The sequence below is a fragment of the Drosophila tropicalis genome, unplaced genomic scaffold (genome assembly GCF_018151085.1).
Source record: "Drosophila tropicalis isolate 14030-0801.00 unplaced genomic scaffold, ASM1815108v1 contig_158, whole genome shotgun sequence".
NCBI classification, from domain to species: domain Eukaryota; kingdom Metazoa; phylum Arthropoda; class Insecta; order Diptera; family Drosophilidae; genus Drosophila; species Drosophila tropicalis.
This window is the reverse complement of record NW_027172602.1, coordinates 12,438,923-12,454,450: the sequence shown is the minus strand read 5'-3', so window position 1 is coordinate 12,454,450 and position 15,528 is coordinate 12,438,923. Positions and strand designations below refer to the sequence as shown.

Here is a 15,528-nt window from a genome sequence, read left to right as displayed (position 1 = left end):
GGTGTTGTCCACCCAGTGCTGGATTTGCTACGACTCAAGAGAGCTGCATTGATGTTCTAACTTCTCATTTGGATAAGGACACTGTTCTCTCATATTTTGGTCCCCGTTCCCGCACTGGGTCGATCCGGCACTGTGTCCACCCCCTAAAAAGGCCAAACAATCCCCCCTGTGGCATTGCATTAAAAGTCATCATCACCCGCCACATGATTTCCCATTTCCCATCTTTTTCCGAATTCCGTTTGACTTTTGGTTAGTCTCATCTCACTCATCCACACGTTTTTTCTTTCCATTTATGGCATATTAAAGGGGGTGTGTTCTCTCCTCTTGGGTTTGGCCTGAAACTGCATGAAAAATTAAGTAATTAAATATGGAAAAAAATGAAGCATTAAAGAGCCAACATTCAAGGGTCAAAGGTCACTGCATTCTAAGTTCCCTTAATGTGAGGTGATTGATCAAATGAAATGCCATGATATGCTAATTGGAATGCAATTAATCTGAACCTGATGATAACTGACTAACCGAATAACCAAATAAATGTCTTGGAATTGTTTGTTGGCCCAATAAGTGAGCTTTTTACTTTAAAGAACAGAAGAACGGAATAAGTAAAGCTATTTAAAGTGTTTCTTAAGTTTCTTGTTTTAAATAAATATATATATTTTTGGTTTTTTGCTTTTGTTTCCCACCTCTGATAACTAAGTCAAGTACAAATGTTCCCACGATCAACTGGAAGTCAAAGCTTATCGCCTTTTTTACTCTCATATAGTACCCTGTAAGCCCTAAAAGTTAGGGTTGCCATCACTTAACGGAAGCTATGCTTTCTTGGGGCTACGATGGCGTTCAAGTGCTAGTCTAGGGTATTTTTCAAGTCGTCTACTGATATTCTATTTAATTTATTCCATTTTCGAAGCTTTACGCACCCGCATATAAGCTTTGCACTACGGCTGGCTGACTGACGGAGTGGCTGACTGATTGGCCAACAGTCAACTCTTCCTCCGAAACGCTGATAAGAGCGTGTGTAGCCCAGGTGCGGATATTTTGACGCTTTTCCCGCCATTTGCTCAGCGAAGCGAGCAAAGACGACAGCCGTCTCCAAAGACAGCCCGAAAAGGTCTCTCTCTCTCTCTGTCTCGGTGTCTCTTCAAAATGATAAGCCATAGTCGCGGCATGTAACGGCCCAAGACACCCGCTGCTGGCCCTTGGTTGGTTGGATGGCTGGTGGCTGGTGGCTTATTAACTGCAGGATCGCTGCCTTTCGTTACGTTTCGTGTCACCACATTTCTCCAGCTCCAGTTCCTAACTCTTCCAGCTGACGTTAGGCATGCGTATGGCCTAGGCCAGAGATTACATTGAGGACATATCAACTGAATTGCTGAAGCGTTGCTCTACATGAAGAAGAAGAAGCGCTACAAATTACCACCTCGGCAAACAGAAGAAGAAGAAATTGACCAGCTGCACCGAAAAGTGTTGTTGTTTTTCTTGTTATTTTCCCATTTCCATTTCTGGTAAGGCGTCGGTGTCATCTTGATAAACACAATTGTCGTTGTTGTTGTTGTTGTTGTTGACATTGCATGTGGATTCTTCTTTTTTCATTGTCGGGGGAGGTGGCATACAATTTCTACCCTATAAGACTTCACTTTTTCTGTCTGTCGGTTTGTCCTCCTTGGAAAGTTGATTAGATCCGCAAGAAGCCTTGGCACACCTGGCCCAAGCTCTCGCAAAAAGAACTGATCGTGATCATGATCATAATGACGATATCCCCTGCATCACAAGCTAATACATAATACCCTTACAATCAGTTAGTTAGTTAGTAGTTAGTTCTTATGTATACATCTTTCGATCCAAAGTTCCAGTTGGCATTCTTTATGGTGATGGTGATGCACCTTTGAGGGCATATGCTTAATTGTATTTTTGTATAGTGTATCTCGGATAGTTTATGTGGCAGTAGTCCCAAGTCCATGACCACGTCCAGGGGCACAGGCAAAAGGCAGACATAAGGAATGAAGAAAACGCGAGAAGATAGAAAGAGTGAGAGAGGAAGAAGACAAAAAAACGTAAGGTAAATGTCATGTGGGTTCATTTGTCGACTGCACAGGGGCACGTGCCCTCTCAAGCGCGAAATGCAACATCAGCAGCAGCAGCAACAAAATGAAGATGCGCCGCCGTCGCTGTCCGTGTCTTTTCGGCCTGATCTCGGGGGCGCCCAAATTGACTTGGCCAACTTGAATTCTTCATTGCCCTGTTGTCTTGCCTGCTCTCTCTCTCTTTCCCTCTCCCTCTCTATCTTTATCTGCACTTCCGGTGGTGCATTGCGGTTGAATGTTCTCTGCTCTTCTTCACCCTCATCATCATCATCATCATCATTACGATCATCATCTGGATCATCATGATGATCACTTTGTTTAATTGCATTGCGGCTCTATCTTGTCCTGCAGTCGCAGTTGCATTCCCGCAGGTTTTTCCTTTATTTTTCTTCTTTCGCTTCTCTTGTGGCCTTTGTTTTTTATTGCATTTTCTCCTTCAATTTGTGTTGCTTCTTTGTGTTCTCGTCCCCGACAATGCAGTTAAATTAGATTAAGCAGTCATGCACATGTCTTTCCTCGTTTGGCCCTAAAAATAACGTCTGTTGCCAGCCCTGGACACACGTTCCACTGAAGATCCTCTCTAGACAATCGTCTGAGCGAATCCGCTCTTATCAGGTAGTTAGTTTGATTACTAACTAGCATAAGCATAGAAGAGCGTGGAATCACTTACCATTATTTAACCCTTAAACCAGTTGCGAATTACAAGCGGAAAGAGCGAATTTTCACTATTTATGTATTTGCTTATCATTATGGTTACTCCAACTTAGATTAAAATAGAATTCGCATCTTGGGAAGAGTGTATGATATATCCTTCAAGCTAAACTAAAAGATATCATGTCAAGTATTGGCAGGACTTTTTCCTTGCCTCTCATGTCTTCTCGTTGACCGGTTTCCATCTGAGATCGATAAAAGATGCTGCTGCCACTGCCTGCAGGTAGTTATCTCCCTAGTGCATTGAACCTGTCCTTTTGTCCATTTCGTTACAATCCTTAAACATAACAAGAGAGAATGAAGAAGAAACAGGTGCACCGCAGGACTACCAAGGAGATGCGAGATCCCTCACGCGAATGCATCTTTGGCAACATGATCATGAAGTGTCGTAAATTGAGCAGAGGAGAAACAGGAATAGTTAGCGAGAGGCTTCTACGAGGGAGCAAAGGAACAGGTATTTATTTAGGGACGGGGCACAAAAACAGAAACAGGGGCACGTGCCCCGTTTTTGCATCTGTTGGTTGGATCGCAGCGATGCGATGCGATGCGATCCGCAGCGATGCAACATCATGTTGAGCTGTTGAGCAGTCAAGGATGAGGATGATATGTGTGTGTAGGATGTTTTCAAGTGATGCCCGGTTACCTGCCCCAGATGCAAGCTGCACAGTTCTGCGGTCACTTCTTTTGCTGTTCTTTTTTGTGGCTCGTGCCCAGACACAGTTGACTCCAATTTAGCGCCAAGTTAGGGGCAACAGGAACAGCTGAGTATGACAAGGAGGATCCCCGTTCAACTGCCAAGTCCAATTCCAAGTCCAAGTCCAAGTCGTGTGCCGCTTTATAATTAACTCGATGAACGGGGTTTTCCTTTTATTTTTGAGTCCAGCATCCAAAAAAAATCGAATCGAAACGATCCTGTTAGGCAGCTGTGAATCTATTAAAAACGAGAAATCTCTTAAAGTAAATGTTCTCAACACCTTTTGCCCCCTCCACCGCCCTTCCCCACCACAACAGCCGATCGATCGTCTCCAATTATCTAAGCCAATTAGAACTAAACAGACGCACCTTTTTCCCCTTCTCCTTCTCTTTCGTTTTGTTTCGTTTAGTTTAGTTTTGGTTTTTTATTTTTATGAGCACACACCCACAACAATTTGAAAATGTGGCAAAAGGATCATCAAGGATATCAAATCATTGCGTAACTAGGGCAAGGAACAGCAAAAAAAACATCTGCCGCACATACACACATCAAGGGTTGCCAGCGGTCCTTTAAAACTGACGATCCTGGACAACTGGCTAACTGGCCAGGTCATAAATCAGTTAGCACGAGGGAGAGGGTAAGTCAATACTAAAGTGGGGCACACTTCTTAAGGAGAGCGAAAAGATAACAACAGAAGGGAGTCCAAAGAAACAAATTAAGATCTGTTAACTCCTCCAAACGAAGTGCCAGCTGTGACGAGCCACGAGACACAAAACGCATTTAAATCTTCTTGGACGGGTTCAAGGACCCGTTAGCGAGCTGTCCAACCATTTGCAGGAATCAATAAGAGACTAAAAACGCAAAAAATTGTCACACGGTATCCGATGACTAGATATCTCCTAACCACCCTCCAAACAAAAAGCAAATTTACCCTAGTTTTCTCCCTGAATCAAAGAGAAGCCAGGAAAAGGTTTCAAAGCAAATTATGATTATATAATATCTCTGCCAATTTAGACTTTCGATTTTTAGTCCGATGGGCCAAGAAGTGAGGCAAGCGAAATGTGAAATTTGTTGGCCCTTTTGTGTGTATCTTTTAGATACTTTTTTTTTTTGTTATTGTATTTCAACCAACCGCAATTGGCACGAAACGAAAAGGTCTGCAAAAGGCTGCTGGGCCCTCGACACGGCTGGAATATCGATCGCTTGTGGGCTCGACAGTGAGTCGCAAAAGTATGCAACTTGGCAAGGAAATGCCTTAGGGTCAGGCTTTCGACTACCGACTAACTACATACAACATAGAATGTCCATCTCCATTTCAACTCTCTCTTTCCCCCACACACATTCTCTTGATGACACACCCACACCCAAGCAGAGGCAACTGTGTGCAGTCAGGCATACATCCGGAGAAACTAGTCCTTCTCCTTTTTTTTCTTAAGGGGGTGGCTACGGGACACGTGACAATGGGAAGTGGGAGTGTTAGTTGCTGGCCGGAGAAGAGATTCGAGTTACAAACACCTGTACAGCTCAAGCAACAACAACGACAACAAAACTTAATACCACAAAACAAAAGTTGATAAATATATTTAATTTAATTAATTCAGAGAAGAAAAAAAAATCGTGTGTCAAAAAAAAAAATGCAAATAAATAAGACAATAAATATTTAAACTAAGATCATTCGTTGCACCTTTCAGGCCACGAATCTCAGATTGGTGCGCTTGCGATGGCCGAAGTCGGCGCTGCCGCCGCCATTACGGCGGATGGCCTGAAGGGCAGCCTGCTGGGCCACCGGATCGACGACCTTCTGGCCGGCCTCGCGGCCCAGAATGTTCCAGAAGGGGCGCTGAGTGGTGGTGGTGGTGGGCGAGTCCTTGTTGATGTAAATGCAATTGATGATGGGCTCATTGCCATAGAATTGACGATTACGGTTATTCTGCTGCTGCTGCTTGCGTAGACGGCGGCGTCGCTGCTGTTCACGGCGACGTTTCTCTTGCTGCTTGCGTTGCTTTTGGCGGCGGCGACGCTGCTGCTGCTGCTGCTGTGAAGACGACTGAGACGATTGATAGGAAGGACGGCGACGTCGATAGCCGCCCATGGGACGAGATGAACTGGAACCGGAAATGGAACTGGAACTCGAGCTAGGACGGCGACGACGTTTGTTGACGCTGCTGCCGCTGCCGCTGCTGGGGCGAGACTTGCGTTTCTTTTTCTGTTGCTGCTGCTGCGGTTTTGGTTTGCGTTTATTAATGGAAGAGGAAGAGGATGAGCTGCTGCTGCTGCTGCTGGAGGGACGAGGTTTCTTTGGCTTTTTAGTTGGCTCCATGCTGGAACTGGAATTGGAACTGGAACTAGTTGGCTTCTTCGATGGCTTTATTTCTTGCTCATCCTGTGAGATTTGCTGTTCCTGTTGTTGTTGTTGTTCTTGTTGCTGCTGTGTCTTCTTCTTCTTGATTTGCTGCTCCTGAACTGGTTCCATTTCATGTTCATTCATTTGAGTATCCTCTTTCATGGGTGCATCCTGTTTCCTCTTGTTTTGCTGTGTCCTCCTTCTCTTTTGATTCTCTTTTTGATTTTGCTTGCGCTTATTCTTTTGCTGCTGCTTCTTCTTCTTAGTCTTTTGCTTATTCCTTATGGGCCGCTGATTATTATTAGCCGGCACATAGTCATCATTACCGTCTGTGCTCCAAATGGCCTCAGTGGAAATGGGATTCTCTTCCGAAAAGATTTCAGCTTCATACTCACCCAAAGGATCAGCCAGCAGATCGCCACGGTGATAGTAATAATCATCCACATACTCCTCATCAAAATTATCCTCATCCTCGTCATCCCCATCGTCGTCGCTTGACCAATTGGAAATAAACGGATAGGGATAAGCTGGCACACTCGATTGCAGTTCGGATTGACGCACGGGCTTCAATTCGAATACGGCATGAGTATCGGGATTGACCTTGGGCGGCTGGTGCGACTGGACAACCACAATGCCAGCATCTCCGGCCACAACATTGGCCTGAGAGGCGCCGTTGGCCACCACACTGACTCCCTGTGGCAGATGGGCCGAAGCACTGGTCTGCGACAGAGGCAGGGCCAAAGCAGCTGGCACATAGGTCTGAGCCTTGGCCACCTGACCGGGCACAACATCAACATTGTCGTCCTCATCCTCATCATCCTCCTGCTCGTCCCCATTATCAGCGTCATCGTTGGACGCCTCCTCCACATCGGCATCATCATCAGCATCATCATCCTCGTTGTTGTCGTCGTCGTCGTCATCGTCTTCAGCAACATCAGCCAATTTGACAGTCACATAACGATGTTTATTCTGATCCAACTCGGTCAACTGAAGCAAACCCTCGCGATGTTCGACTCCGACTGCATCACCTGGTGATTGACCCACCACTGGCAGAGCCGAGACCTTCAATTGCTGCGAACTGACCGCCACATTGGAGGGCAAAGCCATGGAACGACTAGAACGCTTACGTCTTGTCACCACACACTGCCCCTGGCTGCCCTCGCCAGCCAGTTGCCTGCCCTGGATAAAGAAACGTTTCACCTCATACTCATCGCCGTTCTCATCCACCTCGATCCTGGTCTCTGCCGAGGCCACACTCAGATAGGCCACCAAACCGATTAGCGTCAATGCGACGCACCAAGTATTCCTCATCGCGACTAACTAATCTAAACTGACATGATTTTAGGTTCAAGCACCAACTTATATTAGCTCGCTGGCCAGCCAGCTCTGGACCACAGATCAGACCTATTGACCTAAAGTTAATTGCCAAAAATAGAGATGAAAAGAAAGAGAGAATGAGAAAGAGAGAGAGAAAAAACCAAAACGGTTTCCTCGAATTCTGAATTATTCATCGCAATCCCCGCATTGAGAGACTCTTTTGCTTTCTTTTCATCCGTGCGATTTCTATATTTCTGATCAAACTCGTTTTCGCCAAGAGGTCAATGGTATTTTGGCTAAGCATCATTAATAACCCAAATGTAACCTCAGAGCTAAGAAAGCCAACGTCTCTGCTTGTTGTTGTTGTGTTGTGGTCAAAAAAGGGCCTTGTTCATATATATTCATAGATAGATTTGGCTAGATGGTTATTTTTTGCTTTTGGGGTCATTTATGAAGCGATAAGGCCCTTTTATTTGGCGGGGTAAAAGGGGAAAGTTTCACTGCGAATTGAGAAAGTTATGTTATAAAGTTGAGAACAGAATTTTGAATCTTAATATGTAATGATAAATATGTTGACCATAAATCATTAGCTAAATAACATTTATAAGCAATCGGTCGAGAAATATGCAAATCAGTTGAAGACAGGAAGGAGAAATCAAAGTAAATAGAAAAACACTTAAGAAAACAAAAATAATTAATAACAAATATATAGAAATATAGAAAAATCGCAAATGTTAATGCCTTTTGCAAATTGTTGGAACTGACATTTCTATTTTGTTCTCTCTTGGAAACCAAACTGACCTTTGTCCAAACAACCAAAAACCATAAAAAGAAGTCAATTCTTTAAAAGAAATTTATTTTTTTGACACGGCCAAAACGAATGAGAGAATCTACAGAAACCGATAATAAAATAAATTTATTATTATTTTGCATACGAAGACTGAACGCTTGACCCCGACTACGAATTTGGTCGCTTGATTTAATTTAGTCAGTGCTAAATGTCAAATCTCTCCACAAGCAAAGCCCATAAAAGGGCGTTTTGATGGGTCTCAGGTGGCGAAGGGGGATGGGAATTGGTGATTGGTGAAAGGGTGTGGGGGGGTGGGACATTGTTCACTCTTTCTGCATGCTAATGATACATCATAAATTTTGTAAAAAACAACAACAAACTGAATAGTTGGAGGAGTCAAGAGGAATCTTAACCGAAGATCAAAATTGACAGAGAGAAATGTGGCGCACACTTGAATAATAATTGAAAAGAAAAGAAGAGAACCAAATGAAGCAATGGAAGATTAAAGCCAAAATCAAAGACATAGAGAGAGGGAGACAGAAAATAAATAAATAAAAGGGCCATTAAATTACACAAACATCTTGTTGGGGCAGGCAGCTTCAGCTCAGCTCCACTCCACTCAGCTCAGCTATTCGGATAAAGTCCACAGAACATTTGTATGGAAAAGGTGTCGCTCTGATCGTCAGTCAACTCCCACTCCAAGCAACTCCATCTTCCTCTCTCTGTCCCTCTCTCCGGGTTTTTACAAGCCAGTAGCAGGTTTCTGACCACTGCTGGCTGGGGCAAGAGGCAATCGACTCCATCATCGTCGTCGTGGTCGTGGTAGTTGCTGCGCGTGCAGACATGCAACACACAGAAATCCCCAAACACACAGACGGAGCACAAATCAGGCACCATCAAGCACTGTTTCTCCATCACTTAGCGGCGATCGTATCGTACCCAATCGTATCTACCGCCCCCCGGTTTGTCCCGCCTCGAAGGGTCGACGGGGGAACGGGCTCCAACATCATCATCATCAACTACATACATACATACATTGCCAAAGAATTGTCCAAATATGACACAAATCGTGATTGCCGCACAGTGAGTGAAGAAGGTAAACGCCTATGCTTACTTCATTCGAATGTATTTAGAATTAATGTATTAACTAAAAACTTAATCGCAATCCAAGGAAGAACTCTATCACACGAAAGTTCAATATTGGATCGTTCTACTTTTGTGTCTCCTATCTCAGTCCTTTGGATAGCTTGCCGTACGCAATTGTTTGGCACTCACTGTTCATTAGTACTCGCATGCGATGGACGTTTGGATGGATGAATGGACGGATGGATGGATGGGGGGGTGGGAGAGAGGGCGGTCTGATGTGGAGGAAAAGTGGTCTCGTTGCCCGATCTCTAATAGAAATTGACGCACGCACCAAGAAAGTCCATAAATACGCAATTAGAATTAAATTATAATAAAAAACTACACGCACAATGTTTGTTGGCAGTGGGAGGTGACGGAGGCGGGGCTCTTTGAATGTAAGAAATACATACATACATTAATTTCATCTAATTTGCATTGCAGGTGAGAATGAGTCTGAATCTGAGTGTGAAAGACTTTCTTTATCAGCTTTGAATGCATTTGGTTTAAGGAACAAAGACAATTTCGGTTTTCGGTTCAAGTCAAACACACAAAAAACCAAAAAACAATTATCAACAATTTAACAATTTATGAAAATGAAATTGGAAAAGTTGACCCAAACGTAGGAAATTAGCTTTTGTTGTTGTTGTTGTTGTTGTCATCCTAAATAGCTGCTGCTGCTTATGTTGGCCACTTTCGCATCGTAGCGGGGCACCAACGGAATTTATAATTAATTCGTGCATTAAATTTTTGGTTAAACACACACAAAAAAAAAAAGTAGAAGAAGAAACAAAAAAATGTGTCTTCTTTTTTGCCTTTTGCTGTATATAATCAGCAATATAATCAATAAGTCATATGTGAGAGTTGTTTTTAATGATATTCATGACCGACGACGACGACAACCAGCCGAAGATTATGACGATGATGATGATGTTGCTGTTGACAATAATGATGATAATGAGAAATATTTGCGGAATGTGTCAAAATTAACTGTTAATCGTTTAACAGTTGTTTAGGCTTAGGTTTTCAAACGCACAGAAAGAAAAGCATAAAACAAAACATTCTATTTCTATTCGAAAAATAGTTAAATTTAAAGAATCATCTTATAAATACTCCTGGAAAAGTGTAAAAATTAATAATATTCCCAAATTCCTGCTGAGGAATCTTCCATCTAAGGATTATACTTAATTTCTATTACTACAAAAAAAAAAAAAAAAACCGTTTTCCCCATCAAACTATTTAGCAATGTACAAGAAGGCTCGACTTTTATTTGGATGATCCTTAATAATTTTTTAAATATAACTGCAAGCCAATCGAAATGCAGTCAGTGTCAGTGTGTGTTTGTGTGTGACTTTGGATGCTGCAGTTCTATGTGCATATAAACAAACAAAATGGCAGCTTAGACCAATCAATGCAGTTACAGAGGCGGTTACTTGTTTTCTCTACTGCAATTTTAAAATTGATCAAGAAAAGTCCAGTGCTGGTAAACGAAACCAGGATTTGCAAATGACGTTGCCAGAACGTTACAAAAAGAACATTGATTTCGGTGAGTGCTAAGAGCAAATATTTAGAAGCCATCACTTATTTAAACTGCAAGTTCACTATATATTTTTATATATATTTTTTAACAATATAACTGGTAAGTTAAAAACAATGAAATAATTTAAATTTTTTTGCATCTGGCAACTCGTCGATGTTATCGGTGCACATTTAGATTTAGCTGTTCTCAAACAATTTTTAAAGGTAGCCCCGTGCCAATTGTTTCAAAAACGAAAGAAACAAAGTCTAGAAAAACTTGTGTTTAGTATTAAAAGCAAAAACAAAATCATACAACAAAAGCTTAATATTGCAATCGATATTTACCGATAAGTCGCTAACTTCCCATCACTATCAACGCGCCAAAATATGTAAAATAACAACAACAAAAACCAAGATATCTATATTATTTGTTTAATTGGCCAGCGGAGAAATATATTCAGCGAATAAGTTAAAGATGAGCCTGGATGAGACCATATGTGCTTACTTCGTGAATAATTTGAAGGCCGGCAAATCCATTGCCAATGATTCCACCGCCTCTGGATCGATTGAGCTATTGGATCAGTTTAATGTTGCCTTGGAGCTGATGCGACAACAGCTGGCCGAGACACAGATACGAGAGATAAAGCCCAGCGAGGGCTATCCCTTGATAGCCAGTGGTAATCTAACTAAGAAGGATGTCTTTGTCTTGGTCCAGTTCGAAGGGGAATTTTTCGATCAGTTGTCCATGACGAAGGCATTGATTTTGGGTCCGCCATGTCTGGTGGGATGCTTGCGCCGGGATGAGCCCATTCCCATTGGCAGCAACGTCATCTACACGACAGCTATGCGGGATCTGCAAATTTCAGCCACCGGCATTTCGCCCGCAGAAAAGGAGGAGCTAAGCAAATTGATCCAGTACATGGGTGGCGTCTACTTTCAGAGTTTTGGTTCCCGCATTACCCACTTGATATCGAACACCATCAAGTCGAATAAATACGAGCAGGCCACGTTAAATGGAATTCCTGTGATGCATATCGATTGGGTAAAGTGCGTCTGGGATCGCAGCAGACGCAAAGGCAAGGAGTTCCTACAGGCCAGTGACGACGAATTCGCATCCTATCGTTTGCCCACATTCTTTGGAGCCAATATAACATGCAGTGGCTTGGATTCAACACGCAAGGACAAGGTAATGCGTCTGGTCAATGATAATGGTGGCATCTATCATCGTGCATTTCGTTCCCAAGTCGTGGATATTGTCATAACCGATCAATCCAAGACGGATACGGATAAATATAAGGCGGCAGTGCGTTTCAAAAAGGATGTACTCTTACCCGAATGGGTCTACGACAGCGCCGCCCGTGGTTATGCCCTGCCCACCAAAAAGTATGAAGTGCGTGCTGGCAAAAAGATGTCTACACCGACCAAACAAAGTCGCGCAACCGCCGCAGCAGGGGATCAGACTCAGCTCTCGGATATATCTAGAATTAGTTTTGTCTCCGGACCATCCACGCGTCGCATGTGCAGCGATGTGACTACCGTTAATGAGACACTAAGCAGCCTGCCCAGCAATAGCTACAGTTCCCCGGCCAAAGTTGATCTCCTGAAAAAGGCAATTAACGCAAACAAGAATTATATTTCTGTGCTGGGCGAAATATGTCCCCGACAGGCCAAACAGGCGGGCACTTTTCTAGATGGATGTTGTGTCTATTTGAGTGGATTCCGCATGGAGGAGCGTGAGAAATTGAATCGTGTTCTCAACACTGGCGGAGCTACGCGTTTTGATGAGATAAATGATGGCATCTCTCACATTATTGTCGGTCAATTAGATGAGTCGGAAATGCAGCAATGGCAGCGGAATAATGTTACCGGACATGTTGTGCAACTGGATTGGTTATTGGATAGCATCAAAGCTGGTCGCATGGTCGACGAGATTAACTATCGTGTGTCATGGCCACCACCAGATGAGGCAGCAGCCGCAGCAGCAGATATCGCCTCACCAGCCAGCAAGAGAACGTTGCGGACCATGAATCATTCGTTCAAACAGCCCGCTCCAGCTGTTCCAATTAAAAAGAAACTCTTTTCCGTGGATCCTCCGAGCAGAGAGCAAGAGCAACAAGAAGAGGAAGCAGCAGTTGGTGTCCTGCTGGATCAATACTCGATGGATCATGAACCGGCTGTTCCGTTGCCGGCAGCAAGTTCCACACAATTGCCAGTGAAGCTTCCTCCATTGGCAGCAGCTGCATCGGCTGCATCTGTATCTGGTTTGCCATTGCCAGAGCTAAGTGCCAGCACATTATCCATTGATTTTGATAAACTTGACTATTTCTCGGGCATCTCCGTGTATGTGCACAAGGACTCGTTTAATGCCGAATTCTATAACCAAATACTGAGTGAGTGCGAGTCGGCCCAGGGTATTCTGGTGTCCGATAGTTTCACGGATACCGTTGACTATGCCATCGTTAGCTTCGAAGTGGCCTTTCATCCAGAGAGCTTGCCCATTCAGGCACGTCATGTAGTTACCGAATTGTTTGTGGAGAGTTGCATGAAGCAGAACAAGCTAGTGCCCATTGAATACTATCATCTGCCTGTGCCGGCTAAAGTGGAACGGGAACATTTGGAGGGCATGACCATTGTTGTCTCTCTCTATGCTGGCCTGGAGAGAGACTACATCAATTCGATTGCTGAACTGATGGGCGCCAAGGTGAACAAGACGTTCATTAAAAAGGAGCAGCCTCTATTGGTGTGCCCAACAGCTGAGGGTTCCAAATATGAGGGAGCCATTAAATGGAAATTTCCAGTTGTTACTTCGGCTTGGCTTGTAGAATGCGCCAAGCTTGGCGAGAAAGTGCCCTACACAAAATATCTAGTGGGCAAAAGTCCCGAAGATTTTCCCGAATCCCCCAAACTGAAGGAGCGGAACAATCAAGGTGAACAATCGACTCGCTCGGATGGGTCGAAAACAAATCTTAACGAGCAGACAATGGAGGAAGAGGCGGAGAATCATCCTATTATGGCTCCGCCGCCTGTTGAATTGACACCGTTGCGTAATCCTCGTGTCTCCGAATTGGCTGGCCACATTCCTCGTCCGCTCTCTGCCAATTCAGTAACTCCACCGTCCTCCAGCTCGCCGCGTACTCCCATCGGCCAGTCGCAAACACAGAGTGGCTACAATTTCAGTTTCCTGGAGCAGTTTATCGAACGTTTGGACACCAGCGAGGAGAAGGATTGCGTTCGCCAAATAATCCAAGAGATGCGCTCCAACCAGACACCCGAACTAGAGCGTATACGGCGACAGGTGTGCACCCCAGTCTCAAGACCACGTCCATCCACCGGTATTCCCGACTTTTGCCTAACGCCTGAGTTCCAGCAACGTATGGCCGATGATTTTGAGCGACGCTGGCGTCTGCCTGTTAAGAAAATCCAACCCGACACGCCGCTGTCAGTGATTAGGCAACGGGTACTGCGGATTACGTGCGAGACTCTGGGCATACCCTACGATAACCATGAAGAGCAGTCGCCTGAAGTTAAGCCCAAGCAATCGCCCCAAACTAGAGCAAGGGGTAAAATGACTAACAGATTGAACTTTGATTCGCCCACTCTGCGTTCCCGTTCGAGCAGCAGCGGCAACAGCAGCAGAAACCAGCAGCAATTCGTTCCAGCCACACAGAGTCCCAATGGGAGCACCATAAATTTCGACAAGATAAGCTTTGAGGAGACGGCCGCACCAATTCCAGCACCAGTTTCTGTGTCCGTGTCTGCTGCTGGCAAACCCATGGACACATCAAATTCGCCAGAAGTCAAGCAGATAACTGATTACCTACGCCGCAACAGTCTCAAGCGTAGTCATGGCTCCCATCTGGCATCCCAGGAATCGGAGTCGGCGCATTTCGTACAGCCCTTTGAGTCCGAAGGTTTTGCCCTCAACTCGGAGGATAATATGGTGGAGTGGCGTGATCCTGCTGAATTTAATGCCAACAAGCAAAGACGTTCGTCTATGTCCTCTAGTTCTACCATTGCACCAACTTTGCACCGCTTCAGCATCTCCTGCGGAGCTGATGACGACCAGCGAAATCAGCTAATGGATCGCATTCGTAATCTGGGCGGCGAAATATGCGAGAATCTTGTCAACTATGATCCGACCTGCACTCATCTCATTTGTGAGCGTCCCAATCGCGGTGAGAAAATGCTTGGCTGCCTGGCAGCCGGCAAATGGATCCTACACATTCAATACATCGATCATTGCCATGCCGCAGGCAAATTCCTAGACGAAAACCTCTTCGAGTGGGGTAATCCAAATGCCCACAATTTGCCCCAGCTTGCACCCGAGGAGCAAAACATTGCTGTGGCCATACATCGTTCGCGTTCGTCTGGCGGCAATGCCTTCAAAAATTATCGCATCATTCTCAGTCTGGCCAGCCAACAAATGGGTGCCCTGATGAATGTTGTCCGCGCCGGCGGAGCTACAGTTTTACAGCCAAATTCACCCTTCGCCGATGATCCGGTGGCCGGCACAGCCACTCATTGCTTTGTCGATGTGAAGAAGGCCCCCCTAGACATTCGGGACTACCAATATTTGCATGATCGTAATATACCCATTATGAACCAATGGGCCATCAATGCGTATCTCATGACTGGCAAGGAAACCAGCTTTGAGAAATATCTTCTCAAGTGAAGTGAACGCATTGTACAGACAAAACATCTACATATATCAATTTTAAATTATAACTACATAGGTTTCCCGTTTTATTTTTTTTTTTTTTGTTTAATGTTTTAAATAAAATCCAAGAAAGAAGCATTTCAAATTTATGGATATTTAAAATTTTCTCTTGCTTAACCTTTGGCAGTACATGATCTTGGACTTGGGGAGCTAGAGCAAAGGCCTTTTTTTGGGCTACTTCTGCCCACCATGCCCGGAATTCGTCCAATTTAATGGTTTCCTCTAAGGAATTTC

General features: G+C 44.3%; 2 protein-coding genes across 2 annotated transcripts; one reads left to right on the top strand and one right to left on the bottom strand.

Annotated features, from left to right (window-relative positions):
• Positions 1–5,173: 5,173 nt before the first annotated feature.
• LOC137585009 (uncharacterized) lies at positions 5,174–7,141 on the bottom strand. The gene is made up of 2 exons (XM_068300639.1): positions 6,674–7,141; positions 5,174–6,589 (listed from the first exon to the last, which is right to left on the bottom strand). The coding sequence occupies exons 1-2, from the start codon at positions 7,139–7,141 to the stop codon at positions 5,174–5,176; spliced, it is 1,884 nt and encodes a 627-aa protein (XP_068156740.1).
• A 3,809-nt stretch (positions 7,142–10,950) lies between these two features.
• On the top strand, positions 10,951–15,396 carry mus101 (mutagen-sensitive 101). Its single transcript, XM_068283559.1, has one exon. The coding sequence runs from the start codon at positions 11,053–11,055 to the stop codon at positions 15,247–15,249; it is 4,197 nt and encodes a 1,398-aa protein (XP_068139660.1). The 5' UTR covers positions 10,951–11,052; the 3' UTR covers positions 15,250–15,396.
• The last annotated feature ends 132 nt before the right edge of the window (positions 15,397–15,528 follow it).